Source organism: Tinamus guttatus, unplaced genomic scaffold, assembly GCF_059628265.1.
Source record: "Tinamus guttatus ecotype Peru unplaced genomic scaffold, ASM5962826v1 Tinamus_guttatus_pri_ptg000549l, whole genome shotgun sequence".
NCBI lineage: Eukaryota > Metazoa > Chordata > Aves > Tinamiformes > Tinamidae > Tinamus > Tinamus guttatus.
This window is the reverse complement of record NW_028289083.1, coordinates 510,175-534,650: the sequence shown is the minus strand read 5'-3', so window position 1 is coordinate 534,650 and position 24,476 is coordinate 510,175. Positions and strand designations below refer to the sequence as shown.

The 24,476-nt window shown below is 38.8% G+C and overlaps 1 protein-coding gene across 1 annotated transcript in view; it reads right to left on the bottom strand.

Annotated features, from left to right (window-relative positions):
- Positions 1-24,476, bottom strand: part of EGFLAM (EGF like, fibronectin type III and laminin G domains) — a 75,264-nt gene that overhangs the window by 36,107 nt on the left and 14,681 nt on the right. The window contains exons 2-7 of the mRNA XM_088534388.1: positions 19,141-19,250; positions 17,124-17,207; positions 15,406-15,432; positions 10,988-11,105; positions 10,389-10,524; positions 3,892-4,058 (exon numbers count right to left, since the gene is read on the bottom strand). Of these exons, the coding sequence (XP_088390514.1) occupies positions 3,892-4,058; positions 10,389-10,524; positions 10,988-11,105; positions 15,406-15,432; positions 17,124-17,207; positions 19,141-19,250 (642 nt within the window). The remainder of the gene's footprint in view (positions 1-3,891; positions 4,059-10,388; positions 10,525-10,987; positions 11,106-15,405; positions 15,433-17,123; positions 17,208-19,140; positions 19,251-24,476) is intronic.

Sequence of the window (24,476 nt, the reverse complement as noted above, 5' to 3'; positions counted from 1 at the left end):
CCAGGAGATAAAGGACATTTAAGTGATGCAGATGAGGGCATGACTCTGCAGGATAATTTATTACTTTTGCTGTTACTAAACTTGATATGTGAAATCTTCTGGTTTTAAGTCAGTTGTCTATGACACCCTGAAAGATTTCATACTGCAAGAAAATAAACAAAAATATAACCAAAACACCTGTAGTCAACATCTGTAATTAAGAAATGCACAGAAATTGATTTAAGAAAAACATTGCTTCATTTCCTTCTATAACAAAATGAAACCAAGTCATAAATAAACGAAAATCCCTGGGGAACTTTGCCCTCTCCTTCCTCCCTCAATATGGATCAATGTAACATAAACCAAGCATGCATTTTTTATTAAGTAAGGGGGTAACTATGTTGGTAATCAAGGCCACATGTTCTGCTTGCAAGGATCTTGGGAGGTCTGTCACATTAGGTGATACAGTTGCAGCCCTGTAGGAGAATATTTGAGTAAACATAGCCAACATTTTCTTATGATGACCTGAAGCACTGCACAGTCAGGAGTACTGCAAATCAAGTCACATTTGAAACCAAAGTATGAGAATCATACCTTAGAATGATACAAGTCCAATGTCCCATGTTCACAGAGGTCAGTGCAGGACAAGCTCCCGGATAACATGGACTCAGTGTCTGTTGAACTCACTTGCCCATAAGAGGCACCAAGAGATTTTTCAACAGGGCCACTGAAGGGACACTGTAGTTGAGGTAACATTGGGAATTGGATTTACAGGTAAAAGGAGCATCAGAAAGTCAATAACTATGTCAAAATAAGTATAAAACAATCCAAGATACAGAAGAATAAAGGTTACAATCTTTTGAATGTAAACATATCAATGACCTTAGCACCAGTACTATGTGGACTAAATGTAACCCAAAGGAATCAGCCAGTGCAGTGTCTGAACAAAGACAAATGCAAGGTCCTGCACTTAGGCAGGAATAACCCCAGACACCAGTACAGGCTGGGGACCAACCTTCTGGAGAGCAGCTCTGCAGAGAGGGACCTGGGTGTCATGGTGGATGACAAGTTGACCATGAGGCAGCAGTGTGCCCTCGTGGCCAAGAAGGCCAATGGGATCCTGGGGTGCATTAAGAAGAGTGTCTCCAGCAGGTCAAGGGAGGTGATCCTGCCCCTCTACTCAGCCCTGGTGAGGCCACATCTGGAGTATTGTGTCCAGTTCTGGGCCCCACAGTACAAGAGGGATGTGGAGCTGCTGGAGAGAGTCCAGCGCAGGGCCACAAGGATGATCAGGGGCCTGGAACATCTGCCCTGTGAGGAGAGGCTGAGGGAGCTGGGCCTGTTCAGCCTGGAGAAGAGAAGGCTGAGAGGGGGTCTAATCAGTGTCTATAAGTACCTCCAGGGAGGGAGTGCAGAGGATGAAGCCAGGTTCTTTTCATTGGTGACCAGCAATAGAACTAGAGGCCACAAATTGAAGCACCAAAAGTTCCACAGGCTGCCCAGAGAGTTTATGGAGTCTCCTTCTCTGGAGATTCTCAAAACCCACTTGGACGCAGTCCTGTGCCACGTGCTCTAGGTGACCCTGCGTGTGCAGGGGGTTTGGACTAGATGACCTCTAGAGGTCCCTTCCAACCTTCAGCATTCTATGATTCTATGATTCTATGCCAGCCTCCCAAGATACTTCAGGCATTTCTGAGGAAATACATTCTGAAAAACACATAAATGGTCAGAAAATAGCACTCAAGATTTGCGATCTGCTTCACTATTCAGATAAAAAGAGGAGTGGTAGCAATAAGGTTGGTGGTAGTTCTTGTGGTGTGCACGCTAAAGAACAAAGGTGTCTTAGTTTCAGACACACCAACTGCCTGGCACCTCTATATGTTCTTTTCAGCAATAGCAGGTGACTATGAAGTTTCTATTGCATTTGATGCTATCTGAGATTCAGGTACCTGGGACATCCCCCTGGGGCTCTTAGGTTATCTGGGAGACACATAGGAAACATATACCTTCTTGCTGTGACAGCTGGAAACTAGCTGGTACACGCTAAGGGACCTCAAATTCACTGCATGTCTATATTCAAGCAAATGTATTTAATGATTAACTGGACAAAAGAAGGTAGGTAACCACTGGCTACTTGGCTACCAGGAGGATGTAGAGATTTCACCACTTGCAGATACAGAGTGTGTAGCAAGTTTTATTTCATTGCCCCTAAACATATGTATGTTTTCTGTCACAGTCAACTTTTCAATAGCTGAAATCAGTGTTCATTATTTTTTGAGTGCTTGGGGAAAAAAAAACAGTTGATCAGGTTATGCACTGCTTTCATCAACATTTCTTTTGCAAAAGCAGCTTAAATTTTCTATGAAAGAATGGCATACTGTGTAACGGGTTACCATCAAACCAGTTTCTTATCCAGACTTCGTATAATAAAGCCAAGTGGCAGTTACTATACTTAGTTGTAGTCTTCCTTCATGAAGACATAGTCATTCCAAGTTCCACTGATAACTGTACTTGTTTTAAAGGCATCTTGAAAAAGCACTTTCCAGTTCTCAAGCCTGCAGATGGCAAATTTCTTTCATATAGCACTGCAGTAATAAGTCTGATATGAAGAATAGCCCGTCCTCACTAGCAGAGCTAAACTTTGTCTTTTCTAAGCAAAGAATATAGACATTCATGTACAAAGATAAACAGGATACAAAGGAACACACAAACGAGTCCAAGGCAGAGGAATCTGACCCTTAAGTATCTAAAGGCCAAGAAACCCAGGAGAAAGCTGCACCTTCACAGTTTTGCAAACTTTTGGTTCAGAAATTAAACAGCAGCCACCAACTTTATGTAAACTGCTCAAGTGATTCAGTTTATGACAGTGAAAAAAAAAAAAAAAAGATAAAAACTGCCATAATGGCATCACTGAGAACATGGAATTTTAAGACAGAGAATATAAAAAATATAAAGATAGGCAGTTTGGAAATAAATTCTTATTGGCTTAAAATGTTCACGAAACAATGGTTCACATTTCTGCAGCATGCAAATTGCTCTTCCAGAGCTATCTGAATATCATCTGCTCATTTTCTGTTAATTAAGGATGATTTGCATTTTAAGCACATAGGTGAGAAAAAGAAAAAAAATACCTGTTTTGTTGCACTTTTTTATAATTCATTAATCTGTTAAAATTATATCCAGGTATTTTATTGCCTTGTATTCCACAAATGCCTTCAAAACTGGAACTTAGAAGTACTGAAATCTTCCAGCACAAAGTTTGCCACATTAAGGATATGGTTTATATAGTCCTCACCAGCTTTGGCCCTGCTGCCTATCTTGACTCTGCTTTGTGCCATGGTGTTTTTCACAGTGTAAAAGTCCTGTACTTTGTGCAATTCCCAAAGGCCTGTGTCAGCTTGGCTGGGATCCTCAGACACTGCTATTACTTTGAGGGTAGTGAAGGGCAGTAAGATTCTAAGTCAGCTCAAGACTGGCACTGCCAGGAGGATCAAGCTCTGATGAAGGAAATGTCTGCAGGACATTGCTTTGGTCTTTCTGAGTTTCTTGAATGATACATGAAATATATACAGTTCCATTTTAAGAAACTGTGAAAAAAGATGAACAATAGACTTACTCCTCTTATTTCTCCCCACGAGATTCAGTTATCAATTCTGCATTAAGCCAGCACAAACATCAGTAAGCCGAAAATCAAGAACACCTGGCAATGACCTCCTGAGCAGAGAAATGGCAGGAGAGTGCTGATGACTGGAACACTTCAGATTTTCATCGGTGACTCAACTTTTGTAGGATGCACCAGAAACAGGAATGAGAGGTCTACCCCAGTTCTGAGGGAGAACCTGCTTCCACCAGTGCCCTGTAAAGGCTGCTCTTGATCTGTAGCTTTAGCTCTGAAAAGGCAATTCTACTTACTGAATGTGCGGACGACATCGCTTGATGTGCTGGGGAGGCTGGATCCATAGGAATTTGCTGCTCGAATGGCAAACTGATATTTGGTATTTGGGAGAAGCCCCTTGAGAACCATGGACTCCATCTGGATCTGCTCCCTTATTACTGTCCAATTGCTGTCAAGGTCTGGCCTTCAGGAACAAAAAAATCAAGATCATAAATAATTAAAGCTGTCTGTGTAAGTTAATTGCCTTTTAACTTTCCAGGGAAATACAGGAAATAAATGAGAAATCAGCTTGCTAAACCACAACAAAAATCATTCATTCTTAAGGGGCCAGACTGTGCAAGAATTAGGAGCTAAGAAGACTGTGATAATGGAACACTGTAGTATAGAGTGTTATGGAAACACTATTTGGATTTCGATTAAAGCCAAGAAGATGGTTCAGAAGAGTTTGACCAATCAGGTTCTCACAATCTTTTTTTCTTTTCTTTTCTTTTTATGTCCAGTAAAAGTATATTACCAGCAGTTCCAAATCCCATAACTGTCTACAGTAAAGAATACATCAGAATACATGGAGGAAATTTATTCCTAAAAGCTTGTGTCCTAACGTCAGCGAGTATCTTCAAACATACATAGGACAAGAATCTAACGTTTGATTTACCAGGCAGCCAAATTAATCCAGCCACACTAGAAAATCTGGATCCAAATGCTTCTCCCCAAAAATGAGAAAAATACTGAATAATAATGGAGAGGACATAGTCTATGTACATGGATTTTGCAGCAAAATTCCCATGCCTGGTTTTGGGCAATGCCTGTTTAAATCCTGATGCACATAACAAGCTGTCTGCCAATAATGGCTCACTCTGAGCACTGTTATAATCCATTTAAAATCTGTATAATCATCCACACAGCAATTTGATTTGAACAACAGTCTAGGGAAACTGAAAATGCTGAAGTTTATATGCATAAGAATATCTGAAAGGGAAAGACTAATTCAAACACTCTGAGAAAGTGTTCTGATACTTTCACACCACTTCTAAGCTCTCTAAAAGTGATCTCTTCTAATTAAAGAGGAAACCTTGTGAAGGAAGCATATACACATAAACAAAATAGAAAATATAAACATTAAGTTTAGGCCATCCAAAATATTCAAAATGAAGCCTATGAAAGTAAAATAGGCTTTGACCTTTCAGATCAAATTATTCTAGTGGCCTTTGCTAAGATGTTCTTGTGATATTTATTACAGGAAATAACCTCCAAATGCTCCCTGGATCTACCAGTGTTTACACAGGACTTCCTGCAAATGTGCCCAACAGTCTTTCAGTGAAAATTATAGCACAGAGCAGGCATTTTGTGTTTGTTTATTTGCAGCTGGAAGGAACTGCCAGAGTTAACGTGTGTTTTCTTTTACCAGTCAATACAAGATTTATTGATCACTGAGGTCTCACTTCTGTGTGCCTCCCAACTGCCAGCCTGCTATGCAGCAGCACACAGCATGTGAATATTACTTTATCTCACTAACGGTAAAAATAAAATCAGACAAACAAGATGTAATGGCAACTAAGCATCCTGTCCTAAGTCACCCTCCATCACCATTCCCTGGTAGACAGGCCATTTATTTGGCTACGCTTCTGTTCTTTCCCCTTCTCTGAGCTTTCTTTCCTTGGACCAAAAGGAAAATGTTTAGGATTTTTCAAGTGAAAGCTGTTCCCATCACTGGGGACATTTGTAGCTTTTGTAGCATTTTCCGTTTTCCTATGCACATCCTTGTTTGGCTCTAGTTACAAACCAAAGAATTTCTACTAGCTCAAAAACTGCTTTATAGTCACTTTACAGCAGATACTACTGGTCTGCACCAGGCTGGAAGAGGGAATATTAAGGAGATCTGTGCACTACAAAGAGATTCAGGAGATAAAGTGCAATCTCCACAAACTGTCAGCTAACCTAGACTTTACTGATTGCCTCTTGCAAGACTTTCTCCCGGAGAAGGGAATAATAAAGGAAATTTCTACAAACGTGTAAGTATCTTCAGCTGAAGGAGGAATGATGAGATTTATCACTTTTGCTATTTTTTCAGAACGCTGCCTGTACGAATAAATCTGGGCAACATGATAAAATAGCAAACACATGGGGAGAGAATACAATAAACTCAGCTGGCTAGTATGTTCCCAGTGAGCCAACTTCCATATTTCCTAAACTCTAAGTGTTTTGCTGAAATATATCTCAGTTGTCCTTCTTGCATGAGGTTTTAGTTTATATCAACTTTTACATCAAACAGCTCTTTTAGAGAGAATGATCCCACTTTTCCAGACTTTCCATAGAGCTACATTCCCTGGAAAGGGGATGTTCTTGCCATGCACATGCACCATGAGCTCCCAGGACTGACTGCTCTGTACCACATAACTGGGCACATGGATATCTGCATACTTCCACAGGCATTTTTGCTCTTTACGTTGTAGACATGTATCTCCAATGCAGAAATATAATGCATTAAGAATTTGGCCAAGAACAAAGGCAGTGCATTCTTAAAATACTAAACATAGGGGCAGTCGTTAAGATCAGGCAGATATAAACTAAGGGTAGAATGCTGTTGTTAAAATACTAAGATTATTGCTTTATATTATAATCTATGGACAGATTCAAATTAAGAAAGGAAATCTTTCTGATGCAGAGAACTTCAATTTCACACTCACTCAAACTTACTTTAAAAATGACCTGGAAATTATTTATCAGAGTGAAGACATCTGCTAATAATTTATTAACCTTCTGCTAGAAATCTATTAACCTATCTAATATTTATTATTATTTAACTTTATCGTGACAATTTCTACTAAAAAAAAAAGTAAGGCCAACACTGGAGAAAAAAAAAAAAAAGAAATTAGACTGCTTTCTAACTTCTAACTTCATTCTTTTTATAAGTCTTATTCTGATGCTGTCTAATACTGTTTTACATGTGTCCTTAGTTTTACGTCTTTACTTCCTCTTTCTTTGATTATCTTTGCAGGTACTTAATCCTCACGAGAAGTGAGGTAGATGTTGAGATACATGTGTGTTTTCCATGCATTAATCAGGAAATCTGTATTAAAAGGTATGCTTTGGTGCTACGAGATGCCTCTCCCTTGAGGAGCCTTGTTGAGTGTTCTTTGCAAAAGAAAGCAAACACTGAACCACTGCTGACACGTCAGGATTTGAAGGTTCACAGCTGAAGTACATGAAAGGAAATATATTTCCCACAAGAAAATATAATGTTTCCAGTGTCCAGTTTTGCTCTGTGCTGGAATGAAAAACTAAAATACTGAAATAATTTCTACTGAGAAAAAGCCAAAGTATTCTTTAGATGTTTTGATCAAAATGAAGCAGGAGCTATTCACATACAACTACCTGATTGATGCAGCACTGGAGACAGATTATTCAACACAGAGTGAATTTAGTGGATGAAACTTTCTAAGGAGAGGAGGGGGAAAAGACATGAAACTTACAAAGAAATCTGCTGAAGTCACTACACTTAATTTGCTCCAACCCAGCTTCCATATACTGAGAAATCCTTCCAGCTATATCAGCAGGACCAACCTAGTTCATTGCAGCACAAGTTCTCTCATTGCTACTGAGATGGTGAAAAGTTTTTCCCCTTTGCCAAGACTCATATTAAAGCTATTGAGTCTGTCTAGCTAGCAAGCAGATGAAAAGTAAACACACTACTCCCATTATAAGATGCACTGCTGAAATACTTTGTGGTTCTGTAGAAGGTAGTTAGCTGCAAAAATTGCTAAACTGGTCTCTGAATTTAGAAGTCTGGCTAGGCATTGAATAGACTAGAAATAAATATAATTCATGTGAAAATGACCAAGATATTTTTGAAAATTAAGTTATTTTTACAATTTCTTTAGAGGGGAAAGAGAAAACAAACCAGCAAATCTAAGTGCATTGTCTTGCTTCAGGGGTCTTGCATAAGAATTATTTCACCAGAAAATATTCCTCAGTATAAACCAACATAAACCAATAGAGTAATAATACTGCTAGCTTCCAAAGACATCATTAGTTATTTGGGCTCTAATACTCTTTTTTCCACATTCTGTAGAAGTGTTTCACTCTCCTAATTTTAAGTACTCAGCCACTTTTGGAGCCTGGTTTCCTTAGAGTCCTCCTATAGGCAGAATAGAGTTGGGCAAGCCCACAGCGTGAGTCAGCACAGGGTACCCTATACCTGAAACAGTCTGGGGCTCTCCACTACCTATAGCAACCTGAGAGGGATCCTCTAGAGACCTGAAAAATCCCAGAGAAGTGTCTAAAGGAAAGCCCTAATTTATAGTCATCAAAGAGCAGAATCACACAGAAGGATCTGGATTAGATTCTAATGTGCAAGTAATTAATACATTAATACATTGAATTTTCATGAGATTTTAAGCCTACCACTGTTCAAAAGAGTATTTTTCCCTTGTCTTAATCTCCCATCATTTTTTCTTTGTTTCTTTTTGTTTTTTTTTTTTTTGTTTCTTAATGTAAAAGTGATAAAATTACTTCTATGGGAACTAACATGATTGAAACAATGTCATCATTTCTAGCTGTTGGTGCTATTGGTATATCCACACCCAAAGAAATTATAGATGACATAAAAACATTAATAATCTTGCAAAAGCACAGTATCATACTGGAATTGTATTTATTTGATATAAGTGGACTTAATTTCAAATTTGCTTGACTGGTTTTGTGTTTTTGTTGTTGTTATTGTTTTTTTTTTTTTTTAATATAGTTTTAACCTCAATGGCTTTTACTGCTGTTAGTATACCTCAAGGTATTTTAGCTTTAAAACTATATGCAATTTCAGAAGACAATGAAGCTTAAAGTTAAATCTTTACCTCTAACTGCCATTAGTGTTTATGGCTCATTGAACTTTCTCCAAATACGTGGACTCAGGCTTCCAAATCAAAAACAACATAATCCCCAAATTAACAAATACACTTTAAGCTTAGCTTTAAACCTCAAACTAAACAGTGCTATCAAAACATTGTGCTGTTAGCAAATGCTTTCCCAAAGTCTAAAAAAAAAGAGAGACACTGAAATTTCGGTTACTCGTCTCCCTTGATTTAAACAGAGAAGGCAACTTTCTGCTCTCTGTCTGAACAAAAACATTGAAGGGTGCAATTGCAATGTATCAGATGGAGGTTATGATGCCCACTTCTGTTAGCAAGCCAGTACATTTATGAAGAAGTGTACAAAAACTCCACTTTCCAGGCTGAAGAATGAAAAAGATAGAAATGCAATCACTCAGAACTTAGCAAAATCCCTTTCCAATCCACTGAGTGAATCTGAGCCAAGAGATGAGAAAAAGATTCAAGTAACCATTATGTTGCAAAATAGACAATGGAGAAATTTCATGGTAATTCCATGGCAGAATTTACATGTTGACCATTATACATCTTTAGTTCTCATATCCTGCCTCTAAGTGAAAAAATATTATAGGGCTTCTCAAGAAATGCGGGGCTCTCTGATTCAAACAAAAAGCGCAAATTAAGTTCACAAGTAGGCTTCCAGCCTGGGCATTCTTTTCACTATGCCTATATTCTCCAAGCTGTAATCATATTTAAAGCATTGACAATCAATAGCTTTTTCTACCATTTTTTACAACAATTCATTAAAAAAAGGAATGTATTTTTCCAAAGAAGGATTTAATTTGACCTTTACAGCTCAGAGTAATTAAGGAAGAAATTCTCTCTTCTTATTCACCAGCCTCAAGTAAAATTTGTCATCAAATGTTCACCCAAGTATTAAACTTTAAAAGATTGAATATTGCATTCATTGAAAGGGTAAGTCCATGAAGATAGATATCTTTGTATGCAAATATTAGCTTATACAAGTTAATGAACACATTTGTGCATGCAAATACAATCATCAGCTTCTGATCATTGAGATGCATCTTATAAAAGCAACTCAAATAACATCTTTTCATTCATGACAGTTCCTCAAATTGCAATTCTATTATTATAAATTTTAAAGACTTTAACATTAAAAAAATGGGTCATTATTTCCTGCAAGCAGTAACATTAGGAAAATGAAGTGCATCTGAATCCTGCAAGCTCAAGACTCAAAATACTTTTCAGCTAAAAGTACCCAACATACTGATTTAGCAATTCCTGGATTTATTCTGATAGTAGCTAAGGGTACATCAGCTCTGCAGTACCACTCTCACCCGATTGTTTTCTCAGCGTGATTTAACAGTGTTTGAACTACAAGGTAGATTTAAAATTTTATTTGCCCAGACTTTTATTAGATTGAGCATAATAAGTGAAGATTTTTTTTCCAAATATAAGGAAAGACTTATTGCTGATTTTACATCTATTTAGATTATTTCTGGCTATGACTTTGTTTTTTCATAGTAATTCAACACACACTGAGAGTGAAAACTAATGTACTATATTCAATGAGTAAACAAACAAGGAAAAGAATCTGTATTTAGTTTAATAACAGAGTTTAGGTAAAAAAGTAGTATACATTGAAAATCTAATTCCACGGTTATACTTGCCTGATAAATTCCACCATATAGTACTGGATGGGAGAACTTCCTTCACTGACTCCAGGTTTCCAGGACAGTGCAACTTCGGAATCAGAAACAACAACAATCTGGGGCTGGTAGGGTGGTGCAGGGGGCATGCACTTACCTAAGCCAAAAGAATTGCATTAGAGAAGACTTTAAAGCACATAAACACTCAACAACCATAGACTTAGTAAAATTTGTAGGCTTTTCTGCTTGTTCTGTTGCCTCTCTAAAAACTCAAGCAGCTGAAAGTGTAATAGCGAAATATTACCAAACTGCACATTTAGGTGTGAGCGATTAGCTATGTTGCAGGTGCAACATATACCAGTGAAAGGAGAAAACTTTCTCCAAGGGTCCAGTAGGTCCATAAGGCATCCCAAGCATAATGGCTTTTATTGTTTTAAATCATTAATAATGTTTTGGACCATGTTGCAATTACAGCCACTTCCTGCTATCTGATTACTGCTGGCTTTGAGCAAAGAGGGGTTTCAGCATGGTCTGTTTTTATCTGACAGAACAGTGAAACCTCTTGGCTTGACTCTGCCCCGCTACTTTTGCAAAAAGGACATATGTACAAGGATTTTTACCTGGAGATAAGGTGGTTACGTGTCTTGGCATGCTGGGTCTTCCTTTTCCTGCCCAACCATATGCTCCAACACTAACACGATGTGTAGTGCCCGGTTTTAAATCACCAATAACAACTTCCTACCACAGTCAAAAGAAAACAAGACAGAAATACCATGAAAGTTATTCCATGCAGCTCAAAATGACACTGTGTGCTGGGTCGCTGGGATTTTACATGATATTTTCCATGTAGTCTCCTAGGAGAACTGTACCAATTCCAGCTCATCTCAGAAACACTAAAAACAAACAAGATCACATGTTTCCTGTCGAGGTGCAGCTTTACCCCAGAGAAATCTATAGGGCTGACCTAGACCCAGGTTTCAGAATAATTCATGGAGTTGCAGATAGTTTACATTTGCTCTCATGTTTTTGCTGGTAGAGTTAAATTCACATACTGTTCCCTTCCTTGAGCCAATTGCTGACATTCCTAAAGAGTTTGGATCATTTTTATGTATGTATATGTACCCAGAGACAGTAGAAGCTTCTGAGAATGAAGCTACATATAACAGCAAGAGTTGATGTTCTTTAATTTCAAATTCATCAGAGACCTATCCAATTGCCTCTTATAATTTTCTTAGCCTTGACTTGAAACAAGTGGGTCACTTCAAGAGAGGGCAGAGATGCTTTTGTCTTCCTGCCACAAACATAGGATGTCAACTACTACAAGGAAGGTGATGCTCACTTCCACATGAAGAGGAATGTGCAATACTCTTCACTGGAGCCTGCTGAAATCTCCCAAATATTAGCAAGTAGCGCACAAACCCTTATATCACTGCCTGGTCCAAATAGCATGGATCAGCTTCAGACTTTTAGATCTGGTCCTGAACAGAGCATGTGTATGTGTACATGAAAATTCAGAATCCTTTATCTGTAGCATAGAGAGTGCAAATTCCAGATTTAAGGATTTTGACAGTATAGGCAAATAAGCATAAAATATGTGGCTTAGGGTCTGATATATTTTGATGTGAAGAAATGTAATTCTATAGTACAAATGTACTTCTACATTGTAAAGAATGTTTTATCAACAGTTTTCCTCTATTTCTCTTTCTTCAGTATTAAAAATGGCATTCACAATGCATGGGAAAATGCAGAGGACTCCTTTTTCTTTAAGCTGGAACAGACCTGAAACCTGCATTTCCAAGTGCAGCAAAATAGTATACAATCCTAAAATTTTATTTTCTGAGAAGTTTCCTTATGATGCTCTCTCAGACAAACTTTCTGTCTCTGTTTTTTGGGAGTGTATTTTAATACAATATTGCTCAGCAGCACTCTGCCATCTATCATTTCTCTAACTGTGGTTTTGGATCCCCAGTATTCATTTCCAATTAACTTGGAATGCTTGCCTATTATCCTGTTTTTTCCATCCTTCACCCTTGATCTGCTTGAACGATTTGGATTCATCTGACAAAGATGATAACACTGCTGAAAACCAAATGTTCAGAAAGAGGCAGCAAGACCACTCAGACAAAAAAGGTTGATCTGGTTCTTTCAGTCGCACAAAAAAAAAAAAAAAAAAAAGGAATCTTTCAGAATGTGATTGTTAAAGTCAGCTGCTGAAAACCCTGCATCTCCTTGCTGATGATATTGATTATCCTGCTCCTACAACTCCATCGTCCATGCCATACTGTTCCTCTGTATTTAACCTGTGCACATGCATTCCTGTAGCATCCCTCTTTGTTACATTAATTCTCATGAAGAATTAATTTCTTCATCATATGCCACATGACTTTAAAACTTTTGAGGAAACTGTGCTCAGCAGATAATGGGATATGGCTGTCTTTGTCTGACATTTCTACCTCCAGACTCAAGTCTGTTATAAGATCAACTGCATGAATTTCATTTACTGCAAAGCCAATCAGGATCAAATGCTAGTATCTATTAGGGCATCAAAGTTTACTGTTTATCCTCAAAACCTCAGCCAAGAGCTCTCTAAAGCGTCTGTTTGCCTGGCTGGTAATGTCCTCTCCATGAACACAGAGCTGGGCATACAGTGGGTATCTTTGAAATCAAGTATATTTAATCTTCCAGGACAGAGACTTTAGTGAATGTGTAAATATTTGGGGCATCATTAGACTACCTTCTCCATGGCCATCTCTCCTGCAGGAACTGTTTAGGCAGACAGTTTTAGGGAATATTCCCCACACACCAAGGACAGTGTGGAATTTGGTTCTGGAGAAGTGTATCTCCTTTTACCGCATTGTCTGAGGGGTAAAATATGTTGTTCCTTCTGCTTGTGTTTATGCCTCAAATCCAGGTGTTCTGTATCTCAGAAGACAGAGTGGACTCATGGACTTTGGGTAACACATGGAAGGGATGAGTCAGCTCCCAGTCAATTTTGTAGCTTTCCTTTTCACTCTCTCCCACTTGCCCTCTATCTTTTTAAAGCATGAGATCGAAACGTGGACATTATATTCCAGATGGAGCTTTACTGTTACCAGCTGTACTTTCTTGTCTTAAATACGACATTCTTGCTAGGATCCTGTGAAATGACATTTGCAAGCTCACTCTCTTGAATACAGTGAGGTAATGTGATTGTGTAGTTGAGTCAACCATGTACAAGAACTACATAGCCCTCCTGAAACTGGAAAGAAGGTCTTCATTTGTCAGACAGTCTGTCCTTCCCTCAACAATACCAATAAAACTGTTTGAGAAGTTGTGTGATAAACCAGCTTGCAGAAATTATTTGGATTATGAATTATTTTTCAAAGAAAACCTTTTTTTTTCCTTTCTTTTTGTTGCACTGCACCTGCGGAAACTAGCTGTAATGATATCTTCATCCCTTGGTACCTCCTTCCCCACACTAACAGTTTCAGACAGTCACTCCCATTTTGTACTCATGTTTTTTGGTCACTTGATAGGGAGCACTGTTGTTCTCCATAGCTCCATACCAGACCTAAAATATTCCACTTTTAATATCTGATGTATTTTTTATTTAATATACATTTGTATACAACTTCATAACAAATCATATACCCAGTAGAACAACAGCATTTGCACTTTTCCACATTGCTCTCATTTATATGTTTACATTATGAAATGATTATTACACTGATATAATAGATTATCTAATTGCTAATGAATAGATGCACTACTGCATGCATGCATACACACAAACAGGTGATCCAGTGCAGCTCTCATTACAAGTCTCACACAACTCAGAGCGGCTTCTGAGCAGGCAGTAGAGACATTACCATATCAGTATGGGAGGCTTAGGGGTAGAAAGACAAATAACACAGCCTTAACCACAAAACTTGTGGATTTCTGTTGTGTTTGGTATGAATATAACAGAAAGCATTTCAGCAAGAACGTCACTTCCTGAGGATTAATGACAGCTGAGATCCGATTAATCCCAGTCGGTTTTACAGTTCCACGAGTACCCCTCAGAAATATTATTTTCATCAAGTAGAAAAAGCAGTCCAGCATGGAACCCCAACTCTGAAACATCATAATCCAAACTTGGCTTAACTGAGATAGAACCAGACAGTCCTGGTTCGAGAACGTCCTGGACGCTGGCCTCCTATAGTCCAATCAAATTACTCATGTTTCTGGCAGGGAAAGGCCCGCAAGATCAGCTGGCTTCACATGATTTTTCCATTTCGAGATCAGATTTCAGAAGAAAAGTTTACAAGAGGTTATTCATTTTAGGGGTTTCATTAGATGTGGAAATCATGGCCCTCACGTTACCCTGAACTGAGCACTGCTTGCTAGTTACCTCCCTCCTAATGAGCTGGATCCATTTACTGTTCACAGGAAGCAGAATGGACTGAGTGCAGGACTGGAAATAATTAATATCTGAATAATTCACCAGCTACAAAGCCACTGAAAGGGTATTTCTTTTAAACTTATTACGTAAGATTTGTTAGTCTCCCACTCCTTCCTCCTGTGCGTTCATTTGGCCTGCACATGTTTCTATAGATCTTTCTCCTCTCCTCTCTCTGGACAGCTTCAGATATTTTCCTCTCTGGCAACTCCTGCACTTCTGGATGCTTTGTCTTTTTCCCATTATGGTGGCTCTGATTCCTGTCTGCTGCAAGTTTTCACTGCCTGAATTTATCTCGTTCTTACACACATCTCCTCAAGCAAAATAAGGTATCTGTAAATATTTTTGATGACTGGCAGAAAAGATTACCCATTTCTAAAATGGAAACTGGTATACCTGCAAAAATATACCTTAACAGAGCATTTCTTTATCTCTACATTTTGAGCATGAGCTGTTTATCACATTTTCACTATGAAAGACTCTGTGTAAGTGATAAGTAGAATCAACATTTGAGATCAATATGGAAACATTTTAGTGCGTGAATCTGTGGAAAGGCAGAATCAGGATGTTCAGTATTATTTGAAATCACAGCTGTTAGAGTTTGGGAGAAGGAATACTTACAAAAACTGCTTGTCCTTCAAGATGACCCTGGGAAAAAGTGAAATAGGACTTAGTAACGAAGCATCGTATGAAGAAAGTGATGGAAAAAGCACATAAATAATGGGTCAGTGAAGTAAAACATGGACAATGTTGCATCATATAATATTCTTTGTTGCTGCTATTCATCTGTGTGAGTACTGGACACAGAATCTGTTCTCCCAAGGAGTAAGAATTGCTGTTGTCAGGATTAAGATAAAAAAGAATGTGCTGTTTGATCTCTATTGGCATTACCAGCAAGAATTTTTTCGGAAGAAAAAAAAAAAAGAAATACAGAGATAAACATCAGAAGGGATAAAATAATGCACAAATAAAGAAATAATTTATCATGACAATGAGACTGACTCATTCATTATAATCTCCAAAACCTACAGGAGTCAGAACTAACAATACCGTGACCAAAAAATGCATGAAACAGGTAAATTCCTCTCATTCATGCTTCCCATAGGGAAGGTTTCTGAGCACTGTCCAACACAGATTAGAGGATATCATTGAATTTCAATGCATTTCATTGAACATAGTAGGGAAGCAAAAGGAGTAGAAATAAGGAAAAACAGGAGAATGAAGATAAGTAGAAGAGAAAGGGGTTAAAAAATCAAACTATGAAGAAGAATCACAGAATAAATATCATAAAAGCTCATGAACACATGAGCTTGCACACATAGACACTTGATCCCTCTCTTGGCAACATCACTACTTCAAGATCGGACTACTTCCCAACCCCCTCACAGCACCCAAGCTGGGATTCTTTTGAGCAGCATCTTTGTGCTTTGCCCGAGCAGTGGCTGGAGCATCACCAATTCTTTGCTGAACTCAGAGAGTCCTCCACACTGCAGAAATGGCTGCATGTTTTGAGCAGAGCCCTTAAAAACCAACAATATCCAAACATTCCAGAAGCATGGAAGGGTTGCTTGCACTCCAGTACTAATTGCTGAGCAGTGCAGTAGGAGGGGACCTGTACAATTGCGAGTAGAAAAGGAAGGTGAAATTGAACTGCAAGAGAGACGGAGGAAAGAAAAGAGGAGAGTGAAATAAGTGAAGGAAATAAAGCAAATAAAAGGAAAAATAGAAATGAAAGAAAAGGGAAAAATAGAAAGCAATGAGAAAAAGATGTGATTTTAAGAACAAGAAGGTCAGAAGCTGGGACAGGCTTTTACAAATGCACTTAGAACAGCACAATAAAACTTCAGATCCATGCTTCTGGATGCCAGACTCTCACATGTGCAAATAAAAATACACTGAAAATTGTGCATGTCCTCTAACTTATAGGCCTACTTGGGTCACAGACTGCAGTATACACACACAGATGTTGAGACTTGCAATGGAGCATAAGGGCAGACTCATGCAATTTCCCCTTTCATGGGGGAAGTGCAGCAAACCGCATATTGAAAATGCACATTTAAAATTGGAAGTTGTATTTTAGCAAATGGCAGAAAGTGCAAGTAAAATGTTCAGCAAGTGCCAATAGTTTCACACTAAAAATTAGTCAGACTATGAGAAGCGAAAGGATATCACAGCCTTCTGACTGGATTGCAAAATATTATGATTTTCACCTTGCTTAATGCAAGAGAAAATCTGGTGCTTGAATGCATAGGTGATTCAAAAGGTGTCAGCAACTGTTGTAAGTTCTCTCTTACAAACTCCACACTAGCATCTGACTATTGAGGAAAAGCAACACTCACCATGCTAAGCATATCCAGACTCAGGGGAACGTCATGGGAAAGTGGTTTGACTGTTTTGCCCTCTTCAACCTCCGCGTAAAAGACCTTGGGAAGAAGATAGAGTCAAGCTAGCTCAAGCGGTAATACAATGCTTCAGAATGATTGAAAAACAAGCACACTGTTATCAGACTGTGAGAAGTATCCAAGTTTATGATTTCCTACCTTTCCAATTGCATGAAAAGCTACACCCCATTGACATTCCCTCCACATTTGTTAGGCCTTGTATCATGACCAAATGACTCTGCCTGACCATCTATGTGTTAATGATGTGAAACACAGCCTAGCTTTCAGGTCAGACTTGAACTGACAAATTAAATTGTGCATTATCTGGCCATAGTTAGATTGAACAGGGGAGGATTCATGTAACTGGTCTGCACAACTTAGGCGTTTGACATCATATAAGGAAGCAACTGATATTGTGTGATTATGCAAATTGCTTTATCACAACTGTCTCTTCTCACATCTATTCAGTGAAGGAAGTATAGGAAACTAATGAACCACAAAGAATTTAATTTCCTAAGCGCAGAGAGACCTTGAGATGCCAGAGCATCTAAAATCAACCCTAAGTAAAGCTGGTTTGGGTGCAGCACTATAAATGCCACATTTGTCATTGATTTTATCATCATGCCATACGTGATCTCAAGAGTTAAAACTGAGGCTTGGTTATTTCATCTACTGAAGGAAGAGTGAACAATATTTCTCATATGAGACTATATTGTATTGAAACTGTTTTTGGAAATATTATAACCTATAGAAAAGTCAAACTAGAAAGAATTCCAAGCAGTCAATGTCCTTATTTTTTTGTAGTTGATACTAGAACTGTAAGCAATTGAAACAACTCTCCAATGCCATATACAGTCCTATTTCCTGCACCTCTGTTTTTACAGCAGATGCTTCTAGGTTATACTTCTATATTATGCATAATTTCATAACAATTTCAGCATTGTAGAGGTGCTGCATTTGTGTCATTTACAAAGCCATGGGGTTAAGGGGTATGTGTACCAACAAAAACAGTTTCAGGGAAGCCCCTCATGCTTCTGGAGCACATCAGTTTTAAAGACAGTAAGGAGTTTTCCACTTGCATCTTTTATGTAAAACTGCATTTTAGATTACATTCATTTTTTTAGAAATTGCAAATCGTTTTACTGAAAATGCTAGCAAAATCACAACTTCTGTTAGTTTCTGTAAACAGGAAAAATGAACAATTCTAGTAGATCCACTACATCACTGGTGCTAATTTGCCCATGGCAAAATCACCTCTGGGTAACTTCCATTTTGGAACTGAATTGCATTGCCATGGAGCATCCTTCCATGGGAATGGAAGGGAGGTTGACGGGCCAGAGCAGAATTGCTGGGCAAAACAAGGAAATTGCTGGACTTCTTGAAAGGAAATTCACCACAGAAATAGGAGTTAGATAAAATACATTTCTCCATGATATTTAAAGCCAAACTTGGGTTCCCAGTGATGTCATGCAGTAGAGTTTCTATCAAGAGGAGCAGACCAAAGAAGTCTCCCCCTCGCTTGCACGTACTGCTGTTGTGGGAAGGCAGCAGTTCATCTTGCAAGAGCTCTTCCTGCTAATGAAATCACAAGCGAAAGGATCTGAATGGGCCTGAAATCACTATAACTCTCACAGTGTAATATTGATCTCCTCTGCTGTACTTCTTTGTCCTACAAGCTACAAAGAGCTTTGGGAACTTCCTTGGCTGGGAACTGCAACAGAAGAGCAATCTATTCCCACTGCAAACCACTGGCATACAGCCCAAATTCCCATCATAGCTTGCTTCTGAAACATAAACTTCTACTTTCTTAAAGTTACAACTCAATCAGTTGAAGCCCACCGTCCCCTGAACGCTTTCTGGGCAATTACATTATTTGTTTGAAAGCCATCTCTCCTGCATGCTTAGGAGTGATGCATAGGTGTGAGGCTAGGCAGAGTATTGCAGTTCTCTACGAATCATCTAAAGATGTACTTACTGTATATCCTGTGACGGTGCTTGCATGCTGCTTTGGCATTCTCCATTGCACGCTGAAAGCTGTGCAATTCAGTGAATCCAGTAGTATATCTACAGGAGGCCCCAGCCTATCTGCCTCAAAACAAAATGACATTGTGTAAGAAGCCATAAGACAGAATGTCCCACTTTGAGTCACCCAACAGGTAGGCTTTTAAAGAAGAACTGATATGTGTTGCTCTCTTCTTTAAAAGTCTGTCAAACATAGTTCACAACTCATAGTCAAACTGATTGTTACCTACCCTAAAAATTGCCCCTAATGCTAATTTTGTTTGACACTTGTATGGAAAGTAGAGATGGGGAAAGTCTTAAGAATCAGGACAGTTTTAATGTAGCATATGTTTAAATGAATTAAATGAGACAAATCAGGAAGCAGTTTATCTCCTTTTGTTTTCTCATATTTTCTCAGCTGGCCCAGAGAACATGGTACTGATTCCCTTCCCACCTCTCAGAGGAGAAGCAGAAGGAGGAAGAGGAGGGTGGCAGGCAGGCCAGCGGAGACACCTCAGACTCCAGTGCCACCAGCAGAGTTGGTGTCGCATACCTCAGTCTTCCCATCCCAGAATGTGTTCCTTGTCCTGACTGGAGACCAGGAGACCAGTAGCATTAAGCTTCCTCCTCATTCCCACAGACTTCAAATCCAGCAAGAAAATCTTTGAGCCATGGGAGTGTCCCTCCAGCCTATTACCTGCATCAGACACCACCTGCAATCAAGTCACTTATACAACCATTCCCACATATGTATTTCCAAGTTAATTTCTTAATCGACTTGGTGATGATGAAAAAAGTGAAACCAAAAAAAGCCTCATCCTCACCCCATGCTGCTTTGATACAGGCTGAAAAATCTCCTTTATGAGTGACCAAAAGGTGGATGACCTAATCACCTCCAGAACTTCAGTTCCTTTGCTATAGCTATAGATGGGAAGGAGAATTTTAGAAGTAAGCCTGGTTTTTCACCAAGTTTCACTTTTCAGCAAGTTTAACTTGATGAGAAGTGAATGATGGAGGGGTCAGTTCCTCCCTCCTCCTCACTGACTGCTGAGGGCTAGATGCAGTTATAATGATGGGCTCCCTTGTTTCACCGCTGCATGCCCAAGCGGATCTTTCAGTCTTGCCAAAATCAATGAAGTGTCTGATCAGATGAAAAGGGAAGCATGTTTATAGCTCTGTATCGATCTCACAGTATCTGTCTCCCTTCTTTTACACTACACCAGTCAGCATTTCAATGCAATACCTAGCTACTGGGAGAAAAAAAAAATGAGATCTATGCCTCTGGTTACATGTTAGCAACTGTATTTACTGTATAAAGAAAGAGGCTGGTGGAAGAGTTTGCCTATTCTGTAACCAGAATAAATCTCTGGTGTAATACAAACTTCATTAGCCTACTTAGACTCTCAAAGAGATTTTTCAAGGTGTTCCTAATTTTTGAATACATAATGTTTCTTGGACAGTCTTGCCAAGAATATTCTTCCATTAACTGAGAAGCAGCATTAGCTTTGGAAAAGCAAAGGTGTATTTTATCTAGTAAAATAATAAGGATCACAGGTCAATCATCCCCTTAAACACAGTAAAGTTCTGAAGAAAACTCTATCATTTCTAATCAAACTGTGGTGATCTTGAAGCATTTGCAGGCTGCTCCTGTAATTTTAATGAAGGCATGAGGCTGGCGTCTGACCTCTGGAAATGAAACTAATGATGAAGATGCTGTGCCCACCAAGGACAGCAAGCACTAAGCTGTGTTTAGAGAAGGTGTATTAGAGAAAAGACAGTAATAGTGTTGCTTTACTGCTTAAAAGGATTTGATTATTTTCTAGGAATCTTCACTACAGCTCATGTCCCCAAACCGTCTCTCAGGAAGGTGTGGGCTGTGAGAATTATTTTGAGGTTGACTATGTATGGATTATGTGACCAGGATCAGGATTTTCAACACAAATTCTCTAAACAGCCATCATTCATGCTCTTGAAATCTAACCCATGTCATAAATAAGTGCAACAGAGAACTGATCATGATATTTAAACAGCAACTTCAAATTTTTGAAGGCAACAGATCTGCTATATATAGTTTTCTGGATGCCTTTGGTTATGAAAATTGTAAGCAAAGGCTAAGAAAGCCTGATTTTCTTGGCTAGTTCTGAAAAAATATCACAAGAAATCAAGTTGCTATAACAGTTATTTTAAAATGTGAAGCAAAGCTACATCAGATTTACTCTTGTCATTTCCATCAAAATACTTGAATTGAAGTTAAATACAGAACTGAACAGCTTACAAATTCTCCACATTAACAATCAACAACAATACTGAAAAGTTAAAATAGGAGTAGAACTGATAGTCTGGTCCTTTTAGGATTGTCTCTGCATTTTTCTGCTACTAGGAACTTTTTGTTTCATATTTTTTGTATGAATGGTGAAGTGGGAATAGACAGAGGCTACACCTGACAGTAAAACCAAGGGATCTTTGCTTTCTTTGTCTTTTTACGTATTTACTTTTCCACTCCATTCCAAGTAAACCTGGATAATGCTAATTGCTTTGATGAAAGAATAAATATAAAAATATAAACAAGGTTTAAGACAGCCTAACCTCTTTCACCATCTTATTTCAGTGCGAAGGGCTGCTCATGAAGACCTCTCTTTTCGTTGAAATTTTACGGGGAGGGAAAAAAAAAAAGCACACTCTTTCAGAGAATAAGACTTCCAGTTGTATGTTAGAGATTTATATAGCCACATCAGGGATCTTCCCTATCAACTAACCTTGAAAGAAATTCTGGAAATGAATGAAGCATTATACCACCTTCAAGAATGTTTTGCAGATGTAAGAAAACTTGACTCCAACATATATGAATTGTTCTTATCCACTGAAATTATGTAATTAAAATCAATGGAAACATTCAAAAATGTACAGGTAGCACTAATAGATTTTAGTAAACAAACACCAGTCAGATGGTCAGACTGTTCCTCCAGTCCTCCAAGAATTTCACATTTCCCAGACAGTAAAATGGAGTAGTTTCTTTCTAACCACTTTCTAGATATACTACCAGCATCCCACAGACAGTGGCACAGCTATCCTCTTTATCTCTCTGTTTCCTTAATTTCTGGAGAAGGGGCAAGGAGAATCTGAACATGTCCTACACAGATACCTCAGCAAACAAATAACCAGGCAGCGCATCAAGCAGTGCATTGAGGCTAAGCTACCCAACGACTGGTAAGAACAATCCAGCTGAAGTACCTCTCGGTTCTCTTGGCTCTATTTAGGCAACACTTTACACGCAGAAAATACCTTATTATCTTCACAAAACCCAGTGAGGTAGATAAGTATTGAACAGTCTTCAAACTCGTATTTTGAATGCATTATAGGCTAATAAAAATATTTACAGAATGTTTTGGTGAATAATTTTGAAAAAGCATAAATTTGAAAAAATGTAATCCATCTGCAGAATAGCTTCAAAAACAGAGAGGCAACATGTGTTTAATAAGCATCTTCACTACAAATTATTCATCCAGCCCTACTAAACAGCATTATCTCCAGTTCACAGATGATGACACAGACGCAGAGAGCCAAACACCGACTTCAGGTTGGCACCACCTTATAAATTGTGACTAATTGACACTAGAGCAAAACTGAGTCAGAGGTGCCTACATTTTCTGTTGCTTTGTTTAATTTTCCCTTAAAATTAGAGAATTTCCTTAATACTGCAAAGATAACAGCAGGAAGGTACGAGGCATGCTCAGCAGCCCAGCAGCACCGCTTCCCAGTGTGCAGGATCCTCCTCAAAACAGCCTGGTACCACATTAGCTCCTCCACCACCATGTAATCCATCCTTCCCGATAAGCAGCCTTTCCGCACTCCCTGTTCCAGGTGAATCCCTGAAGCACACTGCCTCTGAACCAAAAGCATGGCAGAGGAAAAGGAAAACCTGGCCAAGCTCTGCCCCTCACATGGAAGTTATTCCTAAGGAAGAATAAAGAGAAAGGCAAATCAGGCTATCAATTGGGCTATCTCATACCATGGGACATCCCCCACAGTTTGCCTCTGTCGCAACTTGTGACCTTGTCATTAAGGATGGGCTTCTAGTGACTAAAAGCAGCTTTGTCAGAGTCCAAATTTCACATACTTTGGTAGAAAGCAAAGAGTATCCTTTTTTTTTTTGAGGCTGAGCATTCCTTTCATAGCCATGACAAAACAACTGCAATATCTGACACATGCAATGTTTATCCCACTGAGACGCAAATGCTCTTATGGCTTTTAAACAGTTGCTCTGTAGCATCATATCAAAGTGGTTTGTCAGCTCATCACAACTGTTGTACACATTGCTGCTTCACTAACAAATTACTTTGAGATAAATGTGTGCTTGAGGTATTTTGTAAGATTTTACAGTGCATCGGGTATTAGACATGCTAAAAATGAATGGCAGGGCTGGTCTTAACAGTTATGGTTTTATGACCTGCTTGAATGCTAAAACAATTTTCAGGGGTAACATCCTGGGTATTTGTAGTATCCCCTACAAATCAGGTCAGAAACAGCTCTACTTTGACATTTCAGCCCCAAATTCCCCTTGATCTGGTGGCACCATGCACAGCTCAAGAACACAGCTGAGCTCTGCTGAGCACCTGCATGTGCAGAAAGCTGCTGGTCAGCCATGTACCTGGCAGAACACAGCACTGTGGGTTCGACTTGCGTGGCACGGCTGTGACAAATGCAGAAGTACTGCCCCATATACCCTCAATGTATTCTGCCCTCACAGAGTTTCAATAGCTGTGGCTCTTCCCGGGAAGGACTTAGCAGGATGGCAGGAGTAGATGACAGATTCCCACTTGCAGGGTATCTATAAAGAGTGATGTGAAATTTCCAGAGCAGAGTGTTCTGTCTAAAACTCTTGTTAAATACAATCCTGCAAATGACAGGTGACTTGATGCCTGAACTAGATATAGACCTGTTATTGCAAAGAAAAAAGGAGAAATGTATCTACTATATACTACAAAGATTTGTCTCAGTGATGATCCCAGCTGAAAATAACCTCTACAATTGGATCCTATGAATAGCGAAGAACTCATGGATACCAACTCTAATAATAAAGAGCAAGGAGTGAATTTATTTAAAAAATAAAATCACTTTCTGTACAAATATAGTCATCCCTCTTTCTGACTAGTCAGGCACATAAAATTCGATATTGTTCAAAATGCATTGATGAAACAGGAAATGGAAGCCATTATTTTGTTCCCGTGCAAAAAAAAACATCAATCAATGAAGAGCACTCTTACACATATGACTATATATTGTAAAAGAGTTTCAAATACAAGACAGAAG